The 14,452-nt window shown below is 43.0% G+C and overlaps 1 protein-coding gene across 1 annotated transcript in view; it reads right to left on the reverse strand.

Annotated features, from left to right (window-relative positions):
- Positions 1 to 204: 204 nt before the first annotated feature.
- The window catches only part of LOC109892999 (ubiquitin domain-containing protein 2), a 70,439-nt gene continuing 56,191 nt past the window's right edge, over positions 205 to 14,452 (reverse strand). The window contains exon 3 of the mRNA XM_020485960.2: positions 205 to 1,704. Within this exon, the coding sequence (XP_020341549.1) occupies positions 1,247 to 1,704 (458 nt within the window). The 3' untranslated portion in view covers positions 205 to 1,246. The remainder of the gene's footprint in view (positions 1,705 to 14,452) is intronic.

Genomic DNA, 14,452 nt, shown 5'->3' on the forward strand with positions numbered 1-14,452 from the left:
CGAAAACCTCTCAAACATGCATTTACTCTCGCTCTCTCTATCACACACACACACACACACCAATTGAATACACACTGCGCTGATAAGTATCTTAAAGTATAGTGAAGCAGAATTTCTATACACAGTGCTAGTAACACTTTGCGATGACTGACACCTCATCCCAGCACATTCAGTTTGCATGTTTTCCTTTTTTAAATTTTTTTTAAAGTTCTGCACCTGTAATAACTGGAAACCTACTGTATTTCCATCTCAAGCAAATGTCAGGTGCACACAGACAACTGTAGAGTGAGAGTGTCAAGTTTACGCGATGGGATGTACACTGGAGAATGAGAAGGGAACTAATCTGACGCAGTGACGGCCTACTAACTTCACAAACCAAGACAGGAATTAAAAAGGTATTGTCCAGAGCATGTGATTCGTCTGCTTAAGAGTTGACTGGCAGAGCTACATGTAATGTCTGCAGAAAGAAGCTACAGGTCAAGACTGTTACAGGTAGGATGCATAACAAAGGGAGCAATAGAAGGACAGACAGCTGACTGACTAGAAGCTATAGAGGAGATGGAGAGCAGGCAGGCAGGTAAGGTTCTGGAACATTGACCCAGTCCTCCAAATCAATACAGAATCATCCTTGACAAAGACAAGGACTAAAATGCAACAGCAGTGAAATCAAAACAAGAGTAAGAACAATGCAAAATGAAAAAGTTGTTACTGTATATTCTTCCCCGTTCCTTATAGTTTCCCCAGATCTTTATTTTTTTGGTTGTTCAGTTTCCACTAAAAGCAAGACAAGTTTTTAAAAATAGTTTTTATAAAAGGTTGATTTGTTAAAAGTCAGGTTGGCAGGTGGTCCTGTCTTGTGGTTGAGTCTCTTCTGCTCCTGGTTGGTTGTCTTCAATCGAGGAGGCGGAGTCTTCCTGTTCCGGCTGAGACACAGACACGCCCCTGCTGCTATCCTAGCATGCCTTGCAGAATAACCTCGCCGTCCCGTCGAGGAGGGAGAAGAGGGAGGGAGGTAACACAGCTTAACAAACACTCAACTGTAAATAAACCTTTTCAATGGTTCTCTAGTCCTGTTTCAGCCCATTTGCAGACACGTGTTTAATCTTCTACCTGCTTAGCTCCTTCACACACCCCCCTCAACACAGACACACACTTCCACCCCTCTCTCGCTCGCTCTCTTAGACACAAGCTGGTCCTCCCATTGTGGTCCTCTCTCCTCCTGCATGCCCACCCCGGGTGCCAGGCACTAGTTTTCCACGGGTGTGGGGTCCTGGGGTAGTGTGGCGGGCGTGGCTGGTATAGGGGTGGGCGGTGCCTGGGTGGGCAGGGGGGCGGGCGGCTGGCTGACAATCACCTGCACCACGTAGTCCCTGGAGATCTTCAACTCCTCCAGCTTCATCTTGTCCGTGAGTGGCCGGCCCGAGAAGAACCAGCGCTGGGTGGCCGCCGCCACGCCCTCCACCGTCTGCAGCCGGCGCTTCATGTGCTGCACCGTGTCCGTGGTCCTCACCGCCAGGCGCAGGTCCCGGCCCGTAGACAAGCGCAGGCGCAGCTGGCACTCCTGGCCCTCGCTGGGTGGCGGCTCGCTGACCTCCAGACTCTCCGGGTCACTCTTCTCCTCGATCATGTTGACAGGTGGCGACAGGCAGTAGACTGGCAGCTGGTAGCGGTTCCCCAGCTCGTCATAGCACTCAGTCAGCGCGCCTGCAGGGGGACACAGAAGGACAGAGGAACAAAGTCACTCACGGAACAGGACAGACCATTGACTTCTGATTATTCACTCAGTCTGACTTAGTCAGTTCAAAATCGTTCCCTCATATTCAGAGGACTGTGAACATTTGTCTTTTCATCCGTTTTGCTCGATAACGTTCTAGCTATTGCATTTCTAGAGAAATGATGTTTCCCGTACTCTCAATCTCTCGCCCTCTGCTCGTTTTGATCAATTATGCCGTATGGGTGTTTTTTTTTAATGTCATGATGATCATGATGGAATGGAATTTTTGACAAAATAGATGAATGTGACCGAGTGAACCAGTGGAAGACTATACAGCCTAAACAGATAGACAAGTATCCCTCAGTCAACTGTAGTAGTGACACTGTGGCTGCTCCTCCTTGTGAATGGCCTGTCATGGGAAGTGAGAGTGGCGAGTGAGAGTTGGAGAGAGGGAGAATGGAGAGAAATTAGAGTTTAGTTTAGGATCCCCATTAGTTAATGCAGATGCAGTAGCTACTCTTCCTTGGGACCACACAAAACGTACAAATACCCAACAAAGTACAGACCAGTTATACATAGACAAGAAAAACATGACATACATAAAATTCTAAATAAATTCTATAGAGTTACATAATGGAAAGACAACAAAAATACTATTTACACACTATTCATAAATACAGTACATATTCATATTCTTATATTACAGTGCAGATTAAATCGTTTTTTTCTCTCCTCTCAATCCACACACAATACCCCATAATGACAAAGCAAAAACAGATGAGATTTTTGCTAATGTATATAAAAAAACAACAGAAATATCACATTTACATAAGTATTCAGACCCTTTACTAAGTACTGTGTTGAACATCTCTGGCAGCAATTACAGCCCCGAGTCTTCTTGTGTATGATGCTACAAGCTTGGCACACCTGTATTTGGAGAGTTTCTCCCATCTTCTCTGCAGATCCTCTCAAGCTCTGTCAGGTTGGATGGGAAGTGTCACTCAGTTATTTTCAGGTCTTTCCAGAGATGTTCGATCGGGTACAAGTCCAGGCTCTGCCTGGGCCGCTCAAGGACATTCAGAGACTTGTCCCAAAGTCAGTCCTGCATGGTCTTGGCTGTGTGCTTAGGTGAACCTTCGCCCCAGTCTGAGGTCTTGAGCGCTCTGGAGCATGTTTTCATCAAGGATCTCTCTGTACTTTGCTCCGTTCATCTTTCCCTCCAGCCTGACTAGTCTCCGAGTGCCTGCCGCTGAAAAACATCCCCACAGCATGATGCTGCCACCACCATGCTTCATCATAGGGATGGTGCCAGGTTTCCTCCAGATGTGATGCTTGGCATTCAGGCCAAAGAGTTAAATCTTGGTTTCATCAGACCAGAGAATCTTGTTTCTCATAGAGTTTTTAGGTGCCTTTTGGCAAACTCCAAGTGGGTTGTCTTTTACTGAGGAGTAGCTTCCGTCTGGCCACTCTACCTTAAAGGCCTGATTGGTGGAGTGCTACAGAGATGGTTGTCCTTCTGGAAGGTTCTCCCATCTCCACAGAGAAACTTGGTCACCTCCTTGACCAAGGCCCTTGTTCCCTGATTGCTCAGTTTGGCCTGGCGGCCACATCTAGGAAGAGTCTTTGTTGTTCCAAACTTCTTCCTTTTAAGAATGATGAAGGCCACACTGTGTTCTTGGGGCCCTTCAATGCTGCATACATGTTTTGGTACCCCTCCCAGATCTGTGCCTCAACACAATCCTGTCTTGGAGCTCTATGGACAGTTCATTTGACCGCATGGCTTGGTTTTTGCTCTGACATGCACTGTCAACTGTGGGACCTTATATAGACAGGTGTGTCTTTACAAATCATGTCCAATCAATTGAATTTGTAGAAACATCTCAAGGATGATCAATGGAAACAGGATGCACCTGAGCTCAATTTCGCGTCTCATAGCAAAGGATCTGAATACTTATGGAAATAAGGTGCCTTTTATTTTTAAGACATGAAAACATTTCTACAATTTTCGCGTCGTCATTATGGGGTATTATGTGTAGATTGGTGAGTACATTCTTTTTTATTTAAACCATTTTAGAATAAGGCAGTAAGGGAACAAAATGTGGTTAAAAGTCAAGTGGTCTGAATACTTTCCAAATGCGCTGTAGATTGTCATTATGGAACCTATTTCCCACCCTCTTTCCTTAAGACATTAACATGCTATAACTGATGCACATCAAGAAATAATGGAGACAAAGCAATGGAAAACGATTTTGGTTTAAACTGCATTCCAATGTATACTTAGCTGAAAGAAGAAAACGCATGCTCAGTTCTTGGGAAATTTGAAAAGGGAAGTGAAGGAATTCCCCCACGTGGTTCTTTTTAATAGGTGGGTGGGGTTAAAGTCTTCAATGAAACTGACATTAAATGTGAAGAATGATACATTTGTTTCTATTAGGGCATAATGTAGCCTATTCATTTATATGCCATTGTAGGCTACTGATACAATAAACATGTTGAAATGAAGATATCACTGGAGTCATTGCAAATCAATTTGTGCCACTTGTGTAGCCTACCGGGACATGGAAAACGGATTAAATAAATATCCCATAACTTCAGTTTATTGTTGTAGCCTTGTGTTATTATGCAATAATTAATGGGCATGTTTAGTTCATTCAATCGGAAGTTATCAAAGCTCTATCGCAATTGTCGATTAGAACGTATTAGATTGACGGTAACTAGTCAGATTAGGCTACAGGTAAAACAAATGTTTTTTATTAAACACTGGCTGTTGTTGACAATAATATTTATATGAATTGAATATGCTTAATATTTAATTCAGTGATTGCAATTATCACCCACTCCTCAGTAGCCTAATCCAGCAGGCTATTGGGAAACACATGCACTTCTTATCTCGAAATTGACTCACTATTCATGTTGAATAAATTAGTCTGTTAATTGGAACTAAGCAAGCTGCTAAATTGTTTAATTTAAATATTGCCTACATATTGCCTAGGCTACTGTAGACGATCTGAAATGAGATTTGGGCCTATCAGGGGCTATAGGCTACCTAGGTTTATATAAGCAAACCATGGCATAGTTGCAATCATAAACCCAGATTTTAGTCTGTAGCCTATGCCTATTGAAATGACAAGTCAATCTCGCAAATGGGCCATTTATAACGGTCTGTAGTCTTAACATTGGGCACAATTGCCAGAAAACAGCCTAGCATAAATTTTTTGATGTTCGTTTTAAAAAAGAAAACATTTAATGTTTTAATACATTAAAATAAAACATTTAATGTAGCTCAAGATTGTAGGTTCCCGTAGGAAACACTGACCAACACTTTTGGTTCCTACCAGTCACAATAACTCCTCCCTGGCATTTTCATTATTTTTCATGTCAAACAACACTGGCTGCATTCCAAAAATAAAAATACATCCTCTCCCCTCAGCCCTCAAATAAGGTGGACACTTCTGATGACGTATGAGGAGTTGACACTTGTAGGGCAAGGGAAGAATGAATGAATTCATTTAAAAATGGATAGCCCTTGCCCAGAGATTTGTCACTCGTTCGTCCCACGGTTGTGTTTTCAGTCATCATGGAACCACCGGTAGCTATTGTGTGCTTTTTATGCACTACAGTCAATTATGATTGCATTTCATATCTTGGCTAGAAGACAACGCATCCGCAGACATCGAATGTTAGCCATTCGACGATATCAGGTAAATCGAAAATTTGTGTGATGTCAGAGATAGTTGTATGCGCTAGATAACGATTCCAAAAGCTACTCAAAGCACATTTAGAACTTGTATTATTCAAAAAAAACATAAAATACCGTCAAAATTTGAAAGAAACGTTGATATTTGGGCCATATTGCCCAGCCCTACAAACAGCCCAACCCTCCACACACCCCTTTGAATAGCACACACAGGCACACATAGAATCTGGTTTAAGCGCAAAGGCTGAGAAACAGCACTGTCGTGATAAAATGATCAAATGTGTGGTGGAGGTGAGGTGATTCACAGATGTCTCGCAGACAGTGTAAATTTAGAGATAAAAGCCAGTCCTGTTTGGATAAAGGTGTCTACTAAATTGCATAATATTATATGATTCACCTTATTTCCCAATCCCCTCGATCAAAGCTGGGATTCTCTGGAGGTCTCTCTTTATGTCACACACTTTTCTGTCACATCAGCACACAGGACTAGAAAGGAAATACCAATGAATAACAAAGACTCAACGGTGTCAAGCAGGGTCTCAGTTGATCATTGTTTTATGTTGGGACAGACCATGTCAATACTCCAGTCACCACTCGTCATACAGAGGCTACTTGACAACACGACACACTCAATAATGTCACCAGAATAAACAATGGTAACAGCACCTCAGAAGCACCCGGAGACTCTCTATAAGCATGTTGATTTGATGAGGATCATTAAGTACTGGCTTTCTACTCTCAACGGCTCTTATCACAGGAGTACTTCATATGAGTGAGAGAGAGGGAGAGAGAGAGGGAGAGACAGAGAGGGGAGAGAGGTAGAAAGAGAGAGAACGAATGAAAGGAAAAAGGCTTGATAAGGAAAGAGCCATCTTGAGGAGGGTGAAGAGTGTCTGTAAGGAGTTGTGTTCGCAGTGATTGGAGGGGGTGTGTTACAGTTAGCACCCCAGTTCTGTCACTCAAGATTGTGCGAGGGGCTGAGTGAGGGGGCATTGAGTGACGCATGGCTTTCTCCTCAGCGAGCAGTCAATGACAGGCAGAAGCACAACAATACAGCCTTCAGCAGTTCCGTTATCACGCCGTCTGATTTGTTGACAACACTATCCACTCTAGATGCAAATCACACTCAAACAGCCTGCCTCTGTCTCTGTGCTGTGCAGTGGCAGAACCCCACCTGTTGTTGCCTGTTTTGCATGTTATTTTGGCATTTTGTCACATATCAGTTTGCAAACAATGTAAAAATAAATAAACAGAGTTAATAAAGCTGCATATAAACATAGTCTCTTTTTTGTTTTCTTGTGTAAGGCAGCTCAAAATGCAGGTGTTTCAGCCTAGCTCAGTGCTTTCTGTGGTGGAGGAGCAGACAGTGGAAAATACAGAGAGAGTATGGGGTTGGCAATTTTCTCTAGTTGCGCCGTGATTGGCTCAGTGTTCTGTCACTCATTGGGACACGACGTCGCCACAAAATCTACAGGGAAAGCTAGAAAGTTCAAGCCCCCCTTGGGTGCTGCCATATATTTACATTTGAAGGCTCAAGGTCATTGGCCACAGATAAAATGACGTCAAATCACGTTATATCTACCGTGGCTTTGATTGGACTGATCATGTCAATATCATACTTTCAAAACCTTAGCTAGCATAATGCTGAGTCCAAAAATGTATTCTATGCTGCTGCATAAATGATGTAATATGCCAGGGGGATATGTATACTGTAGCTAAGAAAGTAATACTATGTGTATGTTGTGGAGTTAGCTGTTAGTAACCCATGTGCCTCACCGTAATAATTTGGTCACTTTCTCCCCCATAACTTAGCCTACTATGTAGCCTATAGCCTGTAATAGAGAAATGTCATCATCAAATATTGTAAGAGCTTTCATTGTCTGCTTATATGCCACATTTATTCATCCTACGGGGAGAATAATGTAAGAATGGCCCATGTTCTGAATTCTGTCCCTGTACATTTCAAAAGTACTAAATAAATAGTTATATTGACTACGTCCGTCTTTGCTCGCTCATTAATGTCTTAATCAAAATTACAGTTTGCCTTTTATCCGCACAATTGTTCTCTTATGCATTTTTTACATTTGAGTAATTTAGCAGACTATTACTGAAATCAAACGCACAACCCTAGCATTGCAAGCACCATGCTCTACCAACTGAGCTACATGGGAGCATAGTTTGTGCATCTCAATTGTCATTAGAAACTACATTTGTTTAAGCAAGTCAGCCACATCAGCTATGTTTTTTTTAAAGGCAGTAAATGAGGCTGAATTAACTGTTTCGCTGCCAGACAAGGCTCAGCTGACAGCCAGGTGTAGCAGTGGTAAGGATTCACTCCATGGTGTTGGAAAGAAAGCTCTGCTGTTGGGACAGCTTTGTGTAGGCCCTAACAGTTTGTGGACACCGCTTGTCACAGTTAAAGTGCAATTAATGTATTGTTTAGTGTTGTGTAGTGTAGTGGCTTTGCTGGTATGCATCCCCAATTTTTTTTTGAGTTTGCATTCTACAAACGGTGGAATAGGCAGAATATAATAACACAACAACTGATGGCAGTATCTAACTACTGTAGCTAACTAGCAGGCTAACATCTGTATCTAGCCTGCAAGCTAGAAAGCAACGCAAAAGGGATTGCAAACAGGTTAGCATAACTCTAGCCAAACAAAACATTGTTTTTCTAAATATTAGCTAGCATTTATGAGGCCAGCAACTGCGTTCCTCCAACATTATAATGAAAAGGTGCCTCTTGGTCCCAAATCAGAAGTTCTCTGGAAACTTGTGGGGGGAGTGCTGATGACGTCGCCAACTGTATGCGCTTTCGGTAGCCTGATTGCGTCCAGACTGAGGAGAAATCCAAAAACAATGCATTCCTGACCACCTCCTGAAGTGGTCAGCCAGACCTGAACACAATCAGACCACAAGGCGACTTTTGTGCGTCCAGACTAGAGGTCGACCGATTAAAATCGGAATGGCCGATTAATTAGGGCCGATTTCAAGTTTTCATAACAATCGGAAATCGGTATATTTGGGCGCTGATTTCTGAATATTATTATTATTTTTTACATTTTAAATAATTTTTTTATACCTTTTTATTTAACTAGGCAAGTCAGTTAAGAACACATTCTTATTTTCAATGACTGCCTAGGAACTGTGGGTTAACTGCTTTGTTCAGGGGCAGAACGACAGATTTTCACCATGTCAGCTCAGGGGTTTCAATCTTGCAGCTGCACAGTTATCTAGTCCAACACTCTAACCATTACACTCCACGAGTAGCCTGCCTGTTACACGAATGTAGTAGAAGCCAAGATAAATGGCTAGCTAGCATTAAACCTATCTTATAAAAAACAATCAATCATAATGACTAGTTATAACTACTGATCCAGTTTAGCAGGCAATAATAACCTGGTAAAATTGTGTCATTTCTCTTGCGTTCATTGCACGCAAGTCAGGGTATATGCAACAGTTTGGGCTGCCTGGCTCATTGCGAACTAATTTGCCAGAATTTTACGTAATTATGACATACATTGAAGGTTGTGCAATGTAACAAGAATATTTTGACTTAGGGATGCCACCCCTTAGATAAAATACCGAACGTTTTGTTTTCGAAATGATAGTTTCCGGACTCGATCATATTAATGACCAAAGGCTCGTATTTCTGTGTGTTATTATGTTATAATTAAGTCTGATTTGATAGAGCAGTCTGACTGAGCAGCAGCAGGCCCGTAATCATTAATTCAAACAGCACTTTCGTGCGTTTTGCCAGCAGCTCTTCGGAAGCACAGCGCTGTTTCTTAACACAGCACGCATCCAACCCGGAAGCCAGTCGCACCAATGTGTCGGAGGAAACACTGTGAACCTGGCAACCTTGGTTAGCGCGCACTGCGCCCGGCCCGCCACAGGAGTCGCTGATGCGCGATGAGACAAGTATATACCTACCGGCCAAACCCTCCCTAACCCGGACGACGCTAGGCCAATTGTGCGTCGCCCCACGGACCTCCCGGTCACGGCCGGTTACGACAGAGCCTGGGCGCAGAACCCAGAGTCTCTGGTGGCACAGCTGGCGCTGCAGTACAGCGCCCTTAGCCACTGCGCCACCCGGGAGGCCCCAGACCCGTCTTTTCAATGCAATCTAGTTTTTCTTATAACAGAAGTCGTACGTAAGTGTCAATTGTAGACACGACCTTCAAGACACGACCAAGGGTCTTACATTATAGAAAGCCTGGGCTGTGGAACAGATGATAACTGGACTGTAGCCTATGTTGTAGGGCTGCAGCATCACTGTGTGAAGAGAAAACATACGGTAGTCAAATGGTGTCACTGATATACTGTACGGTCTTCAGGGGGTTGAAATGGAGATACAGACAGGTTAGAAAAATACTATCCCTTTACCTACATGCTACCCAGACTCCCTGCTCTGGCCAAACGCTAAGCCACGGCTACGGACATTAGTTCCTTCTCAGCAGTGAGTCTGGATCGGAGTATCTTTCTGACCCGTAGTCCAGAAACCGATGGATTAGGCCCGAGCCAGAACGCACGTGGGTAAAATGTGAAAATGAAAATGTGTCATTGGCTTTGATACTCTGACTGGTTAAAGACGATTCAATTGCTGATTACTTTTTTTCGTACAACGCCCCCCACCCCCCTAGTCTATTTCTCCTCAGCCAATTACAAAAAAGGCTTGATATTACCTTGAGTATCATTTAAAAACAGCTAAGCGTTTCTCTCTGTTGAAAACTATAAAGCCCATCCACCTCATACATATAAGACTTATTTGATCTATGTCAACATGGTAGTAATGGTATAAAAAGAGAGTGAGCGATGTCTGGCCTCTGGAGACACTACCATCATTATTACTCAGTCTCCCTGTCTTTACCGAGGCTCAGCAAACAGTCCATCTGGCCCCAGTCAGCCTCTCTAGACCAGACCAGTCACTGCAGTGCAGTCAGTCAGCAGGTAGTGGGGAGAGACCTATATAGAATTATTTTCTAATAATTTATTGGGTAAAAAAAGGCGATCCTTTTCACTATGCAGAGTGTGTAGTATGCTACTGTTCAGTTATGGAGATTAACTACAGCCTCTTCACTGTCAGGCATCAATCAAATCACATCAGTTTAGCTTGAAGGCCACAACCATCGGGACAAGATGAATACCTATGTAAGAATGCTGTTCGTTCACTATAGCTCAGCAGTTAACACCATAGTACCCTCCAAGCTATCATTAAGCCCGAGGCCCTGGGACTGAACCCCGCCCTGTGCAATTGGGTCCTGGACTTCCTAACAGGCCACCCCCAGGTGGTGAAGGTAGGAAACAACACCTCCACATCGCTGATCCTTAACACTGGGGCCCCACAAGGGTGCATGCTCAGCCCCCTCATGTACTCCCTGTTCATCCATGACTGCATGGCCATGCACGCCTCCAACTCAATCATCAAGTTTGCAGATGACACAACAGGGTGGTGTGGTCTGCACAACACATCACCGGATGCAAACTACCTGCCCTCCATGATAATATTATTATTAACATTTTTTTTTTTACATTTATTTGACTAGGCAAGTTAAGAACAAATTCTTATTTTCAATGACAGTCTAGGAACAGTGGGCCTTGTTCAGGAGCAGAACAACAGATATTTACCCTGTCAGCTCAGGGATTCGAACTTGCAAGTCCAAGTGGTTAGAGTCCAACGCTTTAACCACTAGGCTACCTGCCGCTACAGAAGCTGAAGTCACAGAAACGCCAAAAAGCCATATCTCAGACTGGCCAATAAAAACAAAAGATTAAGATGTGCAAAAGAACAAACACTGGACAGAGATATGGCTTTTTCATTGCAACTCTGCCTAGAAGGCCAGCATCCCGGGGTCACCTCTTCACTGTTGACGTTGAGACTGGTGTTTTGTGGGTAATATTTAATGAAGCTGCCAGTTGAGGACTTGTGAGGCGTTTGTTTCTCAAACTAGACACTCTAATGTACTGGTCCTCTTGCTCAAATGTGCCTCCCACTCCTCTTTCTATTGAGCCAGTTTGCGCTGTTCTGTGAAGGGAGTATTACGAGATCTTTAGTTTCTTGCCAATTTCTTGCATGGAATAACCTTAATTTCTCAGAACAAGAATAGACTGACGAGTTTCAGAAGAAAGATCTTAGTTTCTGGCCATTTTGAGCCTGTAATCGAACCCACAAATGCTGATACTCCAGATACTAAACAAGTCTAAAGGTGGACAGTTTTATTGCTTCTTCAATCAGAACAACAGTTTTCAGCTGTGCTAACATAATTGCAAAAGGGTTTTCTAGTGATCAAATAGCCTTTTAAATGATAAACTTGGATTAGCTAACACAACGTGCCATTGGAACACAGGAATGATGGTTGCTGATAATGGGCCTCTGTACGCCTATGTAGATATTCCATAAAACATCTGCCATTTCCAGCTACAATAGTCATTTACAACATTAACAATGTCCACACTGTATTTCTGATCAATTTGATGTTATTTTAAATGGACGAAAAAGTTGCTTTCTTTCAAAAACAAGGGCATTTCTAAGTGACCCCAAACTTTTGAACGGTAGTGTAGAGCCAGCCATACATCTTTCTGTTTTACTCCTGGACATGTTCTATGTGCGCAGCATAACAGGATGTGGTAATATACCGTTTTTCTTTCCTATATATAAATGTACTGCGTTCTCAGGCAGAATGAGGTAAGTGATTGTGAAGGACATGGTGGTGCGGTGCGTGCTGAGACTAGGCGGGACTGGAGACTAATGCTCTCCATTCATCTCCTCCTATGAACTGTAACTCAGTAAAATTGTTAATTGTTGCGTTTTTTTTTATATATATACAGTGTATTCGGAAAGTATTCAGACTCCTTGACTTTTTCCACATTTCGTTACGTTACAGCCTTATTCTAAAATGGATTAAATTATTATTCAACCTACACACAATACCCCATAATGACAAAGAGAAAAATATTTTCAAAAAATGTTGTTTTTACATAAGTAAAAATGCTATGAGACTCAAAACTGCGCTCAGGTGCATGCTGTTTCCATCATCCTTGATGTTTCTACAACTTGATTGGAGTCCACCTGCGGTAAATTAAATTGATTGGACATGATTTGGAAAGGCACACACCTGTCTATACAAGGTCCCACAGTTGACAGTGCATGTCAGAGCTCCGAGACAGGATTGTGTTGAGGCACAGATCCGGCGGGAACCAAAAACATTTCTTCAGCATTGAAGGTCTCCAAGAGCACATTAACCTCCATCATTCTTAAATGGAAGAAGGTTGGGACCACCAAGAGCTGTCCACCCAGCCAAACTGAGCAATCAGGGGAGAAGGTCCTTGGTCAGGGAGGTGACCAGGAACCCTGTGGTCACTCAGTCAAAGCTCCAGAGTTCCTCTGTGGAGATGGGAGAGCCTTCCAGGAGGACAACCATTTCTACAGCACTCCACCAATCAGACCTTTATGGTAGAGTTGCCAGACAGAAGCCACTCCTCAGTAAAAGGTACATGACAGCCTGCTTGGAATTTCCCAAAGGGCACCTAAAGACTGACCTCTGGTCTGATGAAACCAAGATTTAACTCTTTGGCCTGAATGCCAAGCGTCATGTCTGGAGGAAACTGGGCACCATCGCTACAGTGAAGCATAGTGGTGGCAGCATCATGCTGTGGAGATGTTTTTCAGCGGCAGGGACTGGGAGACTAGTCAGGATCGAGGTAAAGATGATTGGAGGAAAGATCCTTGATGAAAATCTGTTCCAGAGCGCTAAGTACCTCAGACTGGGGGCAAAGGTTCACCTTCCTACAGGACAACGACCCTAAGCACACAGGCAAGACAACGCAGGAGTGGCTTCGGGACAAGTCTCTGAATGTCCTTGAGTGTATAATATATATGTGTGTATTATATTAGCGCTGACCCCATTTTATTTGACTGGTGGATTATTTAGTCGATAGGCTGTTGTTCAGCTGAGAGCAGTCGCATATAGATTGTCATCAAGGCAATGGGTGGCTACTTTGAAGAATCTCTTTTTTTGATTAGTACATGATTCCATATGTGTTATTTCTTAGTGTTGTCTTCACTATTATTCTACAATGTAGAAAATAATAAAAATAAAGAAATACCCTGGAATGAGTAGGTGTGTCAACTTTTGACTGGTAATCAACTTTTGACTGGTAGTATCCAATATAGAAATATAATAATGGTCAACATTTAGAATGTAATTCAACAAATAAAATGTAAAATCTGTGGCCAACCATGTATTTTGATGGTGTCCGGTTTCAATTGCCAGGCTATGATCACTAATTCTGTATTTGGTTAAGGTTTTTATTTGTTTGGGGGTATTTTACACTGGTTAACTATTCAGCTAAAGTGGTCTCTTTCCAATGTTTGGTAGCTCTCTCTCTCTCTCTCTCTCTCGCTCTCTTTCCCATTGAGAGAAAATGAGTGATGATGGGAGGAGAAGAAGAGGTGGTACAGTACAGTGGCCAGTGAAGAGAAACAATTTATCCTTCTAAAGGAAGGCAGTAGTAATGAGAGGACAGTAAGCATGAAATTAGTCACTTGAAATAAATAAATTAGGCCTAATCTATTGATTTCACATGACAAGGCAGGGGCGCAGCCATGGGTGGGCATAGGCACACCCACTGGGGAGCCAGGCCCAGTCAATCATAATTTGTTTTTCCCCACAAAAGGGCTTTATTATAGAAAGAAATACTCAATTTCATCAGCGGTCCGGGTGGCTCTCAGACAATCCCGCAAGTGAAGAAGCCGGATGTGGAGGTCCTAGGCTAGCATGGTTACACATGGTCTACGGTTATGAGGTCGGTTGGACGTACTGCCAAATTCTCTAAAATGACATTGGAGGTGGCTTATGGTAGAGAAATGAACATTAAATTATCTAGCAACAGCTCTGGTGGACATTCATGTAGTCAGCATGCTAATTCCACGCTCCCTCAAAAGTGGAGACTTCTGTGGCATTGTGTTGTGTGACAAAACTGCACATTTTAGAGGGGCCTTTTATTGTCCCCATTACAAGGTGCACTTGTGTAATGAGCAT

This window comes from Oncorhynchus kisutch, linkage group LG6, assembly GCF_002021735.2.
Source record: "Oncorhynchus kisutch isolate 150728-3 linkage group LG6, Okis_V2, whole genome shotgun sequence".
In the NCBI taxonomy this organism is placed as follows: Eukaryota; Metazoa; Chordata; class Actinopteri; order Salmoniformes; family Salmonidae; genus Oncorhynchus; species Oncorhynchus kisutch.